This window comes from Erpetoichthys calabaricus, chromosome 2 (assembly GCF_900747795.2).
Source record: "Erpetoichthys calabaricus chromosome 2, fErpCal1.3, whole genome shotgun sequence".
Classification (NCBI taxonomy): Eukaryota; Metazoa; Chordata; class Cladistia; order Polypteriformes; family Polypteridae; genus Erpetoichthys; species Erpetoichthys calabaricus.
The window spans coordinates 251,281,219-251,298,654 of NC_041395.2; the positions used below are offsets into that span (position 1 = coordinate 251,281,219).

Genomic DNA, 17,436 nt, shown 5'->3' on the forward strand with positions numbered 1-17,436 from the left:
TTCAATCACCATCTTCAATTATATTTACAACTGAAATGATATTTTCTTATAAGAATTAAAGAAAAAAAGAAAGGATAAAACAACAATAAGCTATCTGGGTTGTCTATCTGGGTTGCTATCAGAATAGATCTGTTTTATACATACATCTGCTTGCTGAATTTTTTTCAACTCACCGCATTGGAGTGAGAGCCTACTCTAAGAGTATTATGTAAAAGGTAGGAATCAGCCCTAGATTGAACAGCAATTCATTGTGGGGTCCAAACCAAACCAAATACAACCAAATTCATTCATATTGGTTCAGTTTAGAGTTTCCAACTACCCCAAAATAAAATGTGTTTGTGATTTGGACAGAAACCAGGCTACCAAATGAAAAGATACAAACTCTGTAGAGACATTGAACAGGCCATTAATCAGACTATGGCCTCTGGAATTGGGAGGGAGCCATACTAACCACTACACTAACTCTTTTCAGTATATTTTTGATTATGCAAAATGTATTAAAGCACAATACCCATTCTTTTTATATTTTATTAAATTGTAATTATCCGCAACACTTTGCTATTACTTATTATTGTATAAGTGTGTATTGCAACCATCCTATAGAAAAAAGTAGCTTTTTTGTTTTGTTTGTTTTAAAAAAAACACATGTGATTTACTTGTTTGGACACTTTTGTCAAATCAATAATGTAAAGAATTCAAAAATATTCAGGAATAAACTTTGTTCAGAGTATTTAACATTTTATTCCCCTTTGGCCCAACTCATACATTTTGTTTTCACACATCTACTATTGTATATATTAAAAAGTTAAGGTCTGGGTGTGTGTGTCCAGTTCCTTTGAAGATTGAGACAGTTTAGTTTGGCTTTAGTGACACTATCGAAAGAGAAAGTAAGAGTGTGAGACACATGAGTAGGAGTAAAGGCGTAGGGGGCACAATCAGAGTTAGTTAAACTTTGAAGTTCAAAGATGAAGTATAAAAGTGGACAGGACACCTTGAAATAAGAGAGTCTGACAAGCAGGCTTTACAGGAAGGGGATAAAGAGATGGAGTGTAGGTTAAGGTCCAACGTACTACCTTATTTTATAATATCATCTGTGACATACACCTAACTCGAAAGGTGCCATCTGACCTCTTAGGGTCTTTTCTTAATGGGCCATAGGAAGAAATGTCAAACCAGGTTTACCACTGTTAGCTGAAACTTCTTTCATATGCTCACTGTCCGTATTTTACCCCCTTGCATTCAACCACTGGGACATCTGTGGCAGGCTACTTTGTGACTGGGAACATCTTGACTTAAGCTTTCACTTCTAAAATATATATATTTGTATCAAAAGAAATAGCAGCAAATAAAAGCAACACAAAGAAGTATGCCATCTAAGCAGTGTCATGCAGTCTTCATTCAGTTGCAGATGACAATTTTACTTTAGGTGCAAATTATTTATCCTGATCAAAAAATAAAAAGATTTCTTGCCAGAGACTCTTATAAAGTGTCCAGTAGTTAAACACTAACAGATAGCAAGCTACATGAAACTGTCCTTATTTATCTTCTCAAGCAGCAACTGATCTCAACTGTTTGCAACAAGCAGCAACTGAACTTAGAGGACTCTTTCTTAAAAAATGTCTGATTAAAGGCAGCCATTCTCCTTCACACATTTTGTGCAAAACGAGCACCTGGCTTACTTGTTTTTGGCCCTGTTAGCTAAGAGCTTAATTTCTCAGAACAGTCAGAATGTTACAGAATCAGTGTCACACTCTCAAGGCTTTATATTTACATGGAAGCTGCACTTTTTAACTAAGCAAATTACTATGAATCCTGTTTTGCCTTTCAGCTTACCAAGAAGACACTGCAATCATATTCAACTTAGGTTTTTGAGGCTTAAGGCTTACTACCAGAGATCTGTCAGCTTTGAAGGTTGAAGTATCTCCCATATGAACCTTGATAAATCCCATTTTAAAAACAATTAGTTATAAAATGTTTATTAGCTGCTCTACAACAACTACAAAATTCCCCCCCTGGAGACAAATAAAGTTCTATCTATATAGATCTGTTGGATCTTCAAGGAAAAGCAGTTTCTTTCTCTCTCTCTCTCTCTCTGATGCCACAATATGATATATACTTTCAGTGGAAAAGTTCATCATGAAAACAAAAACATTCTAACAAAAATTTCAAAATTTGAATATAAGGAAGATCAGAGCATGTAAATAGTACAAAGTAATTTAAAAGGTTCTAAAACCCTCTCAGAGCTCTCTGTAGACTATTTTGCAGAAGTGAAAAAAAAGCCAAGTTACTACCACTCAATTGAGCCATCTGACCATGTTGCTCAAAAACACTATAATTTCAAATAGAATTTGTGGCGAGTAATACTGTCAGTTTTGCTGATCAAGAACCTCCAAGATGTTGTTTTACGGGAGAAGAAACCAATCATGAACAGAAACTATATTACTGCATGGAAACTGCTCTTAAAATATCACGTTAAAACATATACGCCACAAGTGTTTTGAGATGTCTTGAAACAGTGTAACTTTTTGGTCAGAATGTTATATTTACCATCAAAGCAATATTACAGTGGTTGAAAATGAACCAAAAAGATTGATTAGTCCAGAGTTCAGATCTACTGTATATCTGTGGCATAAAAAACAAGGAATATTAATGCAAACAGACAAAAGAGTTAAAAGAAAGATAGCTTTGTGTGTATAGGTTCTCCTGCTCTCACATTTTGTAATTTTTAAAAATACTTTACACATATTATTTTTGTTTCCTTGGAGTGGTGCATCATAGAGGGTGCAGTTCATCATACAAGGAATTATCAAATAAACCAAGGTCAAAACCCAGATAAACAATAAACAAGCTACTTTTAAAAATATATTTGTATATGACACAGTACCATATTATGAGAATTTACAAAGGTACTTCCTTTGTCAGTTATCTGTCTCTTATGATTAGCTTTTTAAGAGAGTGATAAGATCACAGTAAATCATCTTTCATAGTCTTTAGAATGAAGCAAATTAGGGGCCTTTATAACTGAGGATCTGTAATGGTCCCTCATCTAGTTTATTAGGAAGGCTCAGCAGCACCTTGACATTTAGAGAATGCAGAGAGAAGTTGTTCTGTTCTCTCAAATCCTCATTACATTTACAAATGGATGCTAGAGTGTGAACTGGCTAGCCGTATCACAGTTTGTTATGGCATCTGCTTCTGGCAAGTTAAGAAACGCTGCCCAATTCATTACTTGAGCCACATTCCTAATATTATTTTTCTGTATTACTAGTATTTTTCTACTAATTTTATATCAATGTTATGTAAACTCATATTGCTTCTTGTATTACTTATTCATTACTTAATTTAATTTGTTTTTCATTTCTTTTGACATCTTGTAAAGCACTTTGACATGCATTTATTAAATGCACTTTGACATGCGTTTATTAAATGTGCTGTAGAAATAAATGGTTTTTGTCATTCAAAATTCATACATGTAAAAGGAGAGGTTTGTAGAAAGCATTTTGCATTGCCTTAGATTCCATAAACACCGCAGACAAATGGTTTACCATTTAGCTGACCTGCAAACAATTTTTTCTCTGATCAAGTAGATGAAAACTGACATATACTCTGTCGCCACCTGACTTGTGACCAAGACTCCGTTATCTAAATACCTGTACTACTAATACATCTATCCTACAAAATCAGTGTTGCTGAACATTCTACAGCTTAAATATTTGTATTGTCTGGTACATATGTTCATATCTAACTAATTGATATTTACTTTATATTGTTGCAGTTTATTGAGTTATTAATAGTATTTATTGCCATTGCTTTGTTTAGCAATATAAGTCTGCTGCGTTATGCAACTTTACAAAGTACTATATTGCTACTGCATTTTTGATGTTTCTGCACAACCAGTGGTAGCATCAAATACTTGTACTGTTTAGTGACAGTATAATGAAAATTTAAATATTTATACATGCATGCAATGTGGCAGGTAGGAAACATTATTTTAATAAGGAATAATGTAACCTCTAATCCTTGAACATAAACGTGTGCTTTAGGTTTTTTATACCAAGACTAATATCTCATTGAACGCAATTTAATTAAAAATTGTTGTGTGCATGCTTTATTTTTATAAATCTAAGAAAGTTACACACACTCACACACATTCCTGATCCTATCACAGACCTTTCTGCCCTTTTCAGTTCCATTGTCTCTAGTATATACATCAGTTGCACAAATGCAGTGCTGTGAATTTGTGGTTGGTTCAATTAGAAAATAGATTACAACATCATTGTAAAACAACATTGATTAGCCAAGTCCAGCTCAGTTGTACAAGGAAAGCAGGGTTATCATATTAACCGAGTATCAGTGGAGGACAGATATAAAACTTTGTGTTTCATTTCAGCTGCATCCTTAAGCTTAATGTTTCAGATTTTAATATTCATAAGAATTACTTATGAATGCTCTGAAGTCACTACATTCTTTATTTGTCTGCCAACGACGTGTACGCATCATGGCTGCCATGCATTCCCAGTGTTCATTTGAGGAGTCCTCTGAGCACATCCTTAGAAATTAATGAAATGCGTGTGCAAGTTGGAGTACCAGCAGTGTGATCAAGTTACATCAGAGTCTCAGTTTACTATGTACATGTGACAGAAAGCCACTATGAGGATCCTACAGGATTGATGTGCGTGCTTCAATGTTTGATCAATGGTTTGATGTGGTGAAGCAAAATACCAACATACAAATGCATTTGTGATGCTTTTATATTCAAATGTCATATATTCCCCAACATAATGGCAAGATACATTTTAAAAGTCTCACATGCCAACTGCTTATGAGCCATGAGAAAAAATTATGGAAACTCAGTTAAAGTGGACATTTCGAGATTAAAGCCAAGTAGTTTATTTTATCATTAAAGTAGACCGTCATAAATGTCATCTTAAAACCGACCCAGTTGTTTAAATCATTATGTTCTTCTGGGGCTTCCTTCTGAACTAACAGAAGCGGCAACCAGCAATAGATTGCCAAACAGAACACATTAAATGTATGATATTCCATCTCTCTGCACATTTACAATCCTTAGATTTATACTTGTTATCACTTTCATGATGAAATGCATTAAAGTATGTATATTACATTTTACAGATAAATCGTTAATGTAAATAATGAATACTGCTAATAATTACACACATGGGGGCGGCACAGTGGCACAGCGGTCGTACTGCTGCCTTTTATTAAAAAAAACATTTTCGTAAACTGAAATAAAATAACAAAACTGAACTGAAAAACTAAAACTAAATGAAACTATTAATGTAGCTGGAAAGACTAAATGAAATAAAATAATTTACTAAATATAATTTTAGTTTTCGTTTTTGAATTAATTTTCTTGCTGTTAGTTTTTAACCCTTATAACTTTTAACTCTAAAACTGAAAGCCATCCACCACGAGCCGCCCACACGTAATCATCCAGTGAACGGCTGCTGGTGATGGAGGCTGGGTGTTCATACAGCATTTGCGGTGACACAGCGAGCTGAATACGTGTGTAAAGCGTGTGGAATAGAAACTGATTTACGTGTTGCCTTTCTCAGCACTTCTTGTATTTGAAGATGTAATTCAAACGCCTGAAATCGGAATGTGCTGCTCAACAAAAACTTTACTGCATGGACAGAAAAATCACGAGTGAGTAACGTTTCTGTTCATTTCTCAGGTGCCTGCTTTTTGTTGACAGTAATTCACCTGCCACTTCGCACTCGAAGTATACAAAGTATAGAGAAAGTATACTAATCATGAAAAAAATTCGACCTTGACATTTTGATGAATCTTGATGTTTTAGAACTCCCCAAGTGGTTGTTACACCAGAATTGTAGATCTGTATTAACTTTTGGGCCAAATCCATTAACCGGAAGTGGTACTTTACCTGAACACATAACTCGATTTTTTTTTTTTTTATTCATGCAGCTGCAGAGTCCAATTTATTCAACTTTACTTTTATAATAATTGTTCAATATATTATTAATTTGATTTGATTTGTTGTTGATGGTTCTTTATTGTACATAATATAATCATTGTCTTGCGGTTTACTCCTCAAATATCCATCCCCATATCTGAGTACATGAGAAAGTCTAGGGGAGACCACTCCCGATTTTTGAAAACAAAACGGCACTGATCAAGAGACTGACTAGGTTGTAATACAAGATCAGCATATTGTTGCTGACCAATCACTTTTGCTTTAAAAATGTCGCTTAACAATGAAGCAATGCAAACCTTGTAAAATCCCTGAGTTGGCAATGTCTCTACTGAACTAAAGGTAGGTGGGGTAAGCGAGTCTGCCAAGTGATGAAAAGCTAAACATACAATAATCCAGTAGCAGAATTATGCTTTAAAATATGTTTTTTCAATGTTTCTCTCTCTCTCAAAACAGATAGTTGAAATATCATATTCTTTTTGTTCTTAACTTCAGCCATATCATATATATTGCATACCAGGGAGTTTTCCTGCCTTGCATCCAAACCTGCTGGGTTAGGCTCCAGGTTCCTGTGATCCTGCTCTGGATAAACAGGTTTAGATAATATATATATTGTTCTTAATTTCAGATGCTGTCTCTGTCATTTTGTGCCTGCCCATACTCCTATTACCTGCTCTTGCTCTGCTCATTATGGGTTTACTGCTCTTATGGTGGGCTTTTCAAGTCTCACTGCCCCTAACCTTCACACTACATGCTTGTTTTTCTTTGTTTCCCTCAATACAGCTAGGTGGGGTCTGCACACTCATGCAACCCTAAGAGTCCTGTTCTTCCTTAACCCCCGTGATTTTCATGGTCACACCTGTCCAAACACAGTAGAAACTCTTATTTTTTATATCTTTCCAGGCCTACAGGTGCAAAATCCTGTCTATCAATTGTTTGTGTCTGAGATGGAATCATAGATCAATATGACTGGTAGAAAATAACAAAGCCCAGTGTTTCAGATTTTTGAATGAAATATTGAAGGCATTATTATAAGCACATTGTCGTTGGAGCAGGATATGTTGTGTGCTGTAGACATTTAGAGTAAAAAACTCTCAAACCTTAAAATTCACCTAAAGTTCATTACAAATTGGCCCATTCTGGGCAATAAAAGGAAAAGAAAAAAATGCCAACAGCCAATACAGATTAGTTCAGCACAAATGACATAAAAATATTTTAAAAATTATAAAATTGTGTAAAATTGTTCATATTCAGTACCTGGTTTTGATTATGCTTGTTTTTATAAGACAAAAATAAAACCAAATAGTAAAGTGTGTTGTGTAGTGTAGCAAGCTTTCACTAACATTAAATTCATATTATATCCAAACCCATTAAGTGTACACAGTTCTGTCTCATTGTAACACAAAAACTAAATTCCATAGTAGCTCTTTAACCATACTATAACTGCTAAAACTAAAACTGAAACTAATATATATAAAAATAAAATAGAAATGTCTTTGTAAAATAAAAACTAAACTAACTAAAAATACACGATGAAGGAAAACTAAAACTAAACTGAATTTCCAAGTAAGGTCAGAAAAAAATATAGAAATAAAAACTAATATAAAAAGGCAAAACTATAATAACCTTGGTGCATACCACAGCAAACGACCCCTAGGGATCACCCCCTAATGGGACAGGAAGGTGCAAAGTTACTCCTTTTCACAAAAATTTATAAAAACTGGGATCAGTAATACAGGCATGTGAAGTATCATTTTATGCTATTTCGTGGTTGCTGATCATGAATATGATCATTTTTGATATTTGGTTTTTACCAGTGGTTCTTGTTTCATGCTTATTTCAAACCTAAGTATGTTTGGTATCATTTTAGACTATATCAAGGTCAGTGATTACAGATATGATATTATTAATTTTTGGTAATTTTATAGGGATCTAGCCCTTATTAAACTATCAGATGGTAAAAAAATAACCAGTTTCTATTACAATCAAGAACATTTAGACTTTGAACGTTTAAAATGAAGCACACATTTTAATATTTTAAATAAGTGATGCAACTAGTCTTTTTTATTATGCACTTCTACCTCGAAGTAAAGTAATGCATTCCTTATGAACAACCCAAATTGGGGTGGCTTACACTAATTCAGACGTTTACTTTTGTTTGGATTATGACAAATGTAAAATGTAACCCACTTTAGGTTTGTTCGCCTTAATGTAGCTTCCTGTCCACCAAAGTGATATTTAAGTTGAGATGTTTGTTTCAGGAATCACATTCACCTTCAAAATCAAAATTAATGTTCTAATAATACTAAAAGGAAGCTACAGAATTAAAAATTGGTAACATTGATCGTTTAAATATTGGCTAACACACTTCACTTAAGTTCTCCATTTTAGTATCATTCAGACTGAAGAAATGTTTATGCCAGAAAAGCGTACATTTGAAGCACACAGAACATACAATCTGTAAATTTCCACTGCTAAAAATACAAATTGAAGGTCCTTGCTTGTGTTTAACGTCTGAGGAAACACTGAGCAGTGTGTACAACAACTCCAAACAGGGTCTAGTTACTATTGTCATTGCTGTTTTTATTTGTATTTAGGCAAATGAATGACCACAGACTGACAAAAAATTATAATTGTGCAATTTTGTTTATCATTCTTAGCTTCAGTACAAAGTACAGCAGATACAGCAAAACTTCAGCATTACCAATACTTTTGTCCTTATCTTAGTTGGTAACTATTCTGATTCCAAAAAAACTAGATCAACATTTTTCATAAGCAGTCAAAAGCAACCTCAAATATTATTTTGCACAAGAATATACAACTTGATAAACATCACAGGACACTCTTTTAAGATGCCCTATAGTTTAGCTTCTTTAAACAGCAAAGCTGTGATATCACTGTTGCTCAGTTGGATATCAACATTTAGTCACCTATAATGTAGAAGTAGTTTTGTACCAGCAGTTCCTAAAATTAAAAATAAATTCCTCAATAATCGGACACAGGTAGTATTGTAAATGATGCTAGAATATGGCTCAGAGGACAGCATTATCATTTTACTAGTCCTTTAGTGGGTGGGCTTATTTTGTTGAAAACTAGTAAGTCATTACAATTCACTGTGGCATGGTTACTGTAAATTGCTACACTTTGTTGGCAACAGCAACATATCAAAATGATTAAAATTGTTAAAGAGAAAGATTTATAGTAAACTAAAAATTGACAAATGCAATGAAAACAAAGTCAAATAAACATGGATGTATGAATATTCCTAACCTGCAAAATGATTCCTCCACATTATATCAGCGATAGTCATTGGTGGGCCACTGGGAGGGTAGTGTTTACCTTTGTCATGATCAGTCCTTATAATATCCATTAAGGAATTCTCCAAAGAGTGCAAGTTAAAAGCATCATAGGGACGATTCCGATCCTGAAATAGAAAACAAAGGTTAAATTTACTCTTTTTTTAGCATAAATAAACTCTTTGTTTAATACTACAGTTACGCCTCCACTAAAACTACACCAAACTTAGAAGACTTACAAATTCTAAATGAAAAATGACACATTCATCACTGTGTCACACAACAATCTGATTTTTGATCTGAATAGTATAACGTTTCAGTGAGGACTGTTATATACAGTACTAAAATTAATAAATAAAATATTGCTGTTAAATTTTAAAAAAATATAACACGTGTGTGGTTGTGACTGCATATTTAAAATGTAATCAAGAGTTATGAAATGAACTAAAAGTGCTATATCTGCCTTAAACTGAAGGTTGTTGCTGTTGGGATAAATTTTGAACAAATCTATTGTGTAGTACACACCACATTCAACTAGCTGAGTCTTTAGATAGTTCCAGAAGCTAAACAGTACAGGCAATATAATACATATTTACATGTAAACTTAATAAAGATTTCCCGTCATTGTATACATTGACTGTTCAAATAAACAGCAGCATATAATACTTTAACACTTTACATTAACTAATTCAAACCTTGCAATGCAAAAAACAGTCAAACATCCTTGAAATAGCTAGTAAAACTATATTACAGCCAAGATATTTCTGTTAGAAAAAGAGAAAAACATTTCATAGTGGTACAGCACAATCAAGAACAAAAACCATATAAGAATGTTACCCAACCTGATCATCTGAAGAAAAATAAATGGACAGATGTGTGAAAAAGAATGTAACATCAGTAAAAGGTGAGAACAGACAATTATTTAGTATTTAACAGATTTAAAAAGTCTTTTCAGAATGTGATATTCAGTGATCCCCCGCCTATTGCGGAAGTTACGTTCCAGACCCATGAGCGATAGGTGAAAATCCGCGATATAGAAATACCATATAAACAAACATTTTTTTATAGTTTAAGCCTTAAAATACCCCTCCCACATGCTTTAAACACATGTAAACTTGTAATGACGAGCGACGTCCACGTAACGCTTTCCTTCCCGAAGCTTATCCAGGAGTTTTACCTTCTCCTGAATGGTTAAGGTCTTCCCTAACCCTAACCCTGGCACTTAGGCTCATTACTACCAGAAGGCTTAGAAGATGCAGGATGCTTGGAAGCCATCGTAGGGTTTAAAACAAAACGAAAAGTTTACAAAAAGTTTGCTCACAACAATCAGACCACAAGCAAGGTACACGATACGCAGAGAACTGAGATGCGTCAGGGACCCACGCTCGCTGTTCTTGCGAGATTACACCACGTTAGCAGCAGCTAAACAGAGTCCAAGAGAATGAAAATCCTGCTCCGATTGGTTGAGTCTCCTCTTTCAGCCAGTAATGGGCCTTGTAAGAAATCATCTGGGTACTGTAACGCGAGACTCTTTGTCTACCGTAGTGACTGCTGAAAACTGTATGCTTTGTTATGAATTGGCTGCAAAGTACACTACAGGTAGGATGTACTTATTGAATTTTTCCGCAATAGCTGAACCGCGATACAGCGGGGGATCACTATACTACAAAAACAAAAAAGCTTCCAATTATAACTCGAACAGATCATCTTTCAGGAATTAAATTTGATTCAGATTTGTTCACATTATATAGTGTACTGTATAAACCATTCATTTCTGTCATAATGATTCTCCCATCCTTACCCAAAGAGACTTATCAATTTAAACAGTGTCAGACTAGTGCGCATGGGAGGCAGCTAAAGGGCTCAGAAAAAGGTAATTCCTGGTCAGACCAGGGGGTGACAGAGTGCACTAATCCTTTCATCTCCCCGCAAAAAAATTGTGGGAAGTTCCGCCTGTCTCTCAGGATGACATCACCTCTGGTTGCACCCCAGAAGACATCACTTCCGGTTCCGCCCCAGAAGATGTCACTTCTAGACCAACAGAAGAGCCCACCTCCTAATGACATAATTTTCACACCCTAAGAAGTCGCAGCCCAATAACCTCATTTTCGGTTCTGGTCCCAAGATCCCTCTTCTTCCTGCTTTTCTACTATATATCCGACATGTTTCCTAACCTGTTCTGGGACCTCATGTATAAATGGTGCATATGCACAAAAGTGTTGCATACACCCGTTTCCATGCTTACATCATGATGTACAAAACTAAACTTGGCGTAAAGCCTTACACATTTTCACCGCAGCTCAAACCATAGCGTATGCAAGTTTTTGGCTTGGTTTTGCAAACTGGCAGCACCCAGCGTCAAAGCAGTGCTACTGTTCCTGCGTGGCTTCACTTTATTTTTTAGATTCACATCCCTGACATGGCTATATGAAATACACTGACATTAACCGCATATCGTTTTTTAGTTTAAGGCATCTGATTTTAATCAACCTGTAACCACATAATGGTGCACGGAATGGTCAAACTATTCCATATACTATAGCTGCTTTAGCGTTGTTACTCTCAGTGCACCACTAAGTATTTTAACCTAACATATCCGAGTGTGAAATTACAGCTCTACAGCAGCTGATCGGAAAGCTCTACCACAGATTGAGTCAAGAGCAGAGAGAATTCTCGTGGTATAGCTTCTAGCACACGGTAACTCAGCCATGTGCACAGTCTATTTGAACTTGTCCCATTCGGCAAATGATTCAGAGTCTTTTCTGCACAAACTTCGCGGTTCAGAAACAGTTTCATCCCAAGAGCGCTAAATGCACTCAATCAGTCCATCAAGGGAACCCAGTAGAACTGTTTGTACAATTACCTCACTGTAAACTTGCATTACAGTTGTAATAATGCACAACCTGAGCCACTTATGCTTTCATATTATATATTTTTCATTGTTTTTTTATTGTATTATTTTTTTGTTGTTGTTATTTTACCATTTTACAGGAAAATAAGTTTATGGAGGATTTGCATATTGAATCTCATTGCACCATACGATCAATCGATAGATACTTTAATAATCCCAAGGGGAAATTCACATACCCCAGCAGCAGCATACTGATAAAAAACAATATTAAATTAAAGAGCGATAAAAATGCAGGTATAACAGACAATGACTTTGTATAATGTTAATGTTGACCCCCCTGGGAGAAACTGAAGAGTCACATAGTGTGGGGGAGGAATGATCTCCTCAGTCTGTCAGTGGAGCAGGACAGTGACAGCAGTCTGTCGCTGAAGCTAATCCTCTGTCTGGAGATGATACTGTTTAGTGGATGCAGTGGATTCTCAGTGATTGACAGGAGCCTGCTGAGCACCCGTTGCTCTACCACGGATGTCAAACTGTCCAGCTCCGTGCCTACAATAGAGCCTGCCTTCCTCACCAGTTTGTCCAGCCGTGAGGCGTCCCTCTTCTTTATGCTGCCTCCCCAGCACACTACCGCATAGAAGAGGGTGCTCGCCACAACCGTCTGATAGAACATCTGCATCATCTTATTGCAGATGTTGAAGGACGCCAGCCTTCTAAGGAAGTGTAGTTGGCTCTGTCCTCTCTTGCACAGAGCATCAGTATTGGCTGTCCAGTCCAATTTATCATTCAGCTGCACTCCCAGGTATTTATTGGTCTGTACCCTCTGCACACAGTCATCTCTGATGATCACGGGGTCCATGAGGGGCCTGGTCCTCCTAAAATCCACCACCAGCTCCTTGGTTTTGGTGGTGTTCAGTTGTAGGTGGTTTGAGTCGCACCATTTAACAAAGTCCTTGATTAGGTTCCTATACTCCTCCTCCTGCCCACTCCTGATGCATCCCACGATAGCAGTGTCATCTGCGAACCTTTGCATGTGGCAGGACTCTGAGTTGTATTGGAAGTCCGATGTATATAGGCTGAACAGGACCCCGAGAAAGTACAGTCCCCTGCGGCACTCCTGTGCTGCTGCCCACAATGTCAGACCTGCAGTTCCCGAGACACACATACTGAGGTCTGTCTGTAAGATAGTCCACGACCCATGCTACCAAGTATGAATCTACTCCCATCTCTGTCAGCTTGTCCCTAAGGAGCAGAGGTTGGATGGTGTTGAGGCGCTAGAGAAGTCCAGAAACATAATTCTTACTGCACCACTGCCTCTGTCCAAGAGGGAGAAGGATTGGTGTAGCATGTAGATGATGGCATCCTCCGCTCCCACCTTCTCCTGGTATGTGAACTGCAGAGGGTCGAGGGCATGGCGGACCTGTGGCCTCAGGTGGTGAAGCAGCAGCCGCTCCATGGTCTTCATCACGTGTGACGTCAGGGCGACAGGCCTGACGTCATTCAGCTCACAAGGATGCGATACCTTTGGGATTGGGTTGATGCAAAGTGTTTTCCAAAGCCTCGGGACTCTCCCCTGTTCCAGGCTCAGGTTGAAGATACGCTGTAGAGGACTCCCCAGCTCCAATGGACAGGCTTTCAGCAGTCGTGGCGATACTCAATTTGGACCCACTGCTTTGCTGGCACGAAGTCTCCTCAGCTCTCTGCTTACCTGGGCTGCTGTAATTGTGTGGGGGGGGGGGGGTAACTCTCTCCTATGCTGGTATCAATAAAAGAATAAATAATAACAACAACAACAACAAAAATAACAATAAAGGAATTCAATTCAATAGAAGAGAGCGCGAATGTACACATAATGACGACTGGCTTCTAAGTTGATTTAGATTTCCAGGTGCTATCTTCTTGGAGCTCTTGATATCATTTTCAAGATGAAATGCAATAAAATATATATATGTTACATTATACAGATACATTTTTAATTTCATTTAAATAATGTAAACTGTTATTAAACAAATGTCTGGACATGGTGGACAGTGGTAGCAATGAACTGGTGCCCCGTTCAGGGATTGTTCCTACTCACGATGTATGTTTGCTGGGACTGGCGCGACCTTGGATGGATGGATAGATGGATGGAATAATAAAACATGTACTACAAAGATATTTCAATGTTCCTTAAAGGTTTTGAAGAATCTGCGTTCTAAACTTACAGATGACTTGAAATTTATTAAAGAGCTGATTATGTGGCGATTGGTTACTTGAAGAAAGAAAAGGAAGGACTGGAATTGGGGGTTCATACGTTTGAAACAGTACTGCTGCAATAAATTATTTCATCGAGGGTTGCGCACGGCACAGAAAGAATCTTGCGGGAGGCAGACAAAAACCTCTAGAAGGGGCACCAGCTTGTCGCTACCATTGCGCCACAGTGACCCGATGTTTAATACATGCTTTTCATAATGAAAATGATATCAAGTATACATCTTAGTATTTATATTGTTCAGAGAGCTGTAATATTGTGACTGTAATGTATTCTGTGTCCTGTCGGCGTAAGAGAAAGCCTGTTTAAGAAGCAAGTAGTGATTACCACACATAAAGCACATAGAAGAACATGTAGAATACGAAGCATTTAATGTGCTACTTTAGTTACGATGGGATTTGAGAAACTATTAAGATTTTAAGATTAAGTTTATGATGTTGTACTTTAATGACAAAATAAACACTGATTTACATTATTTACATATTCAAAGAGGTGTAATTCTGGGAGGAGTCTGGGAGGGGCTGCAGGCACATGAACATGCGTTACATTTCACGCGGACTGGGATTTACAGTATGTAGCAGAAGTGCGCGGAAGTTGGCTTAAGCACGGTTTTCTGCATCTGAATTTTTTTGTGCATGCACACATTAAGTTTTGTCCGTATGCCATGTTTTAGTGTGAATTCTACGCACGTTGTTATGCATGAGGCTCCAGTTCTGTTGTGGACCTTTGTATCAACCTTTTTCTTGCAATCAGAAGCCAATTCTCAATTATACAGGAGGCTGCCCCAAACCTTTTTATTGTGTCAAGGCTTGATTATTACCAGAACAGCTATGACTAGATCTCATATATCAACTAAAACCTGACTAATAAAAATGACGACCAAGCAGTTTTGTTCAATATGAAGCATCTGTATCCATTTTTCCTATTCTGTCACCGATAAACTATACGGAGCTAACACCGACAATGTTATCATGCCAACTTTGTAAACAGACATCTTTAAAACACCATTAAAGTCACATTCACATTTTGAGCAGACCAACATTTTTAGTAGTTACTGTAGATGGATGCAGCTATGATACTCACTTATGCCCCAGTACCCTAGAACAAAACAATTAAAATATTTCTATACCTTAAGTGTTTATCTCCATAACTGTGCAAGAAAAAACAAGGATACTAACAAACAAACACACAGACTACAGTTGTTGTGTCTACATGCACAAGAGGCTACTATATTAAGCCCACTATAAGCCCAAAGGCTATTTTAAATGCTTTCTCTAAATTCTAGCAATATAAACAAGAACTGAATATAGCTAATTTAGTCATAATTGTTGTACTTATAAAGCAGGACACAACAGACAAAAAATACATTATGGAGATTCACATCAGTAAAATTTGTTTGTTTATAACACATAAAATAGTTAACGTAAAAAAGTCATTCCAGACTGCCAGAAAGCCTTCAGTAACAAACTATAGTATTCATAATGGACTTTGCTTAGAAGTGTTTTGTGTAGATTTTTTGTAAATTCCTTATGCATTCAGTAAAACACAGGGACTACTGGATGTTATCATTTCAATCAACACCAGTAAACTGAGCAACAAGGCCAATGGCCTTCTTTTTGAATTAACAAGTGATATCACCAAAGAACATGTAAATTTAAGGTGATCAAATCTAAAAAAGTGATATGTGCTTACTTGAATATACATTGGAAATAACTATTTGCCAAATGTTCTTATGCTACTTTTTCACAGTCTTTTTTTTTTTTTTTTTTTTTTTTTTTGACACAGGCAGAAAAAGGGTCATCATAGCCCAAATAATGCAGGGATAGTAGCTACTGCAAGAACATTTTCTAAAAAAGGAGTGACAGTGCTTAATCTAAAAATGTATCAATTATAGAAAATTGATTGAATAAGGCCTGTCCTATTAGAAGTTTTAATATTGTCTTTATCCATTTTTAAAAGAGTTTGAGATTGTAGATTTTAGTTTAACTGTTTTTTAAATATCTTGGTAGTTGCCATTTTTCATACATGGTGTTTAACATGCTCTCTCTCATTACTTGCCCCACCCACCTCCTTTTTCAGGTTTATATTATTCATAGATTGACATACTGCAACTCTTAGCTCTTTTGGGCCCCAAAATTGCTACCAACCTCTTTATCTTAATCAGAATGCTTCTGTCAAAATGGTGTACTTACTTCCTCAATTTATCCAGATTATTCCTCTATTTTTGCGTACTACTTCTTCTACAGTACTCTAAAAAAATGTCAGTAATCGCCTACAGATCCTTGCATGGCTCGGTTTCTCACTATCCTCCTCTTAAGAATGTTGCTTTAACTTTCTAAGCTTTTATATTCCTCTGAACATTAGCATATTGGTCTGACTCCGCAATCTCCTAATTGGCCTTTTCATTAATTTAGTGGTCTGACATACTGTATATTTTTTAGCACTAACTATATAATGCTGAAGTCCATTTTCTGCATAAAATTTTCCCCTTTAATTTACAGAGGCTAAAGTTGGCTTCTAAAAACAAAGAATAAAAACAAGGGCAATAATACCTTATATTGATCAGTACTGGTCATAAAAAAACACTGTTATTCATAAAAAGAGAAGGCTGTGGATACACAGTACATTATTAAGTACATTATTTGTTATGGAAAATAAAGCCAATCAAAGAATAACACTATTTGTGAGAAAAGAGAGAATAACTTTCCAATTAATAAATAAAATCCAAGTAAAAAAAACTGCCTTGCAAAGCAAAAAGCTGATTTTTTCCCCCTAGCAATTGCATAACTCAAATGATATTTTTGTTTGTCTGGTTTCAATTCATTGTATTCAGCTCACAAATTACAATGTGGTATTATTTTTATAGTTCCATTAATAACTTAGGGTGAAATGTGTCATTTCTTGCCTGCAGTTTGAGCTTGTAACACTTGGGAATGAATTACTCCTAGGGCATAAAGCAATGCTGAAATTTTCAGATAGTTAAGAAGAAATATTTAGTGCCCGCAGTAAAAAATTCAACTAGGGTATTTTTTTTCCCCCCACCACACACATTTTCAGCAAAATAAACATGAAATGTAGGAAAAAG

At 36.2% G+C, this 17,436-nt stretch overlaps 1 protein-coding gene across 6 annotated transcripts in view; it reads right to left on the reverse strand.

The window, feature by feature from the left end:
* Positions 1-17,436, reverse strand: part of cpeb3 (cytoplasmic polyadenylation element binding protein 3) — a 194,212-nt gene that overhangs the window by 123,948 nt on the left and 52,828 nt on the right. For 4 of the 6 annotated variants that reach the window (XM_028795348.2, XM_028795349.2, XM_028795347.2 and 1 more), the window contains exon 3: positions 9,224-9,377. In XM_028795348.2, the coding sequence (XP_028651181.1) occupies positions 9,224-9,377 (154 nt within the window). The remainder of the gene's footprint in view (positions 1-9,223; positions 9,378-17,436) is intronic. The other 2 variants (XM_028795351.2, XM_028795352.2) reach the window with 1 other exon arrangement.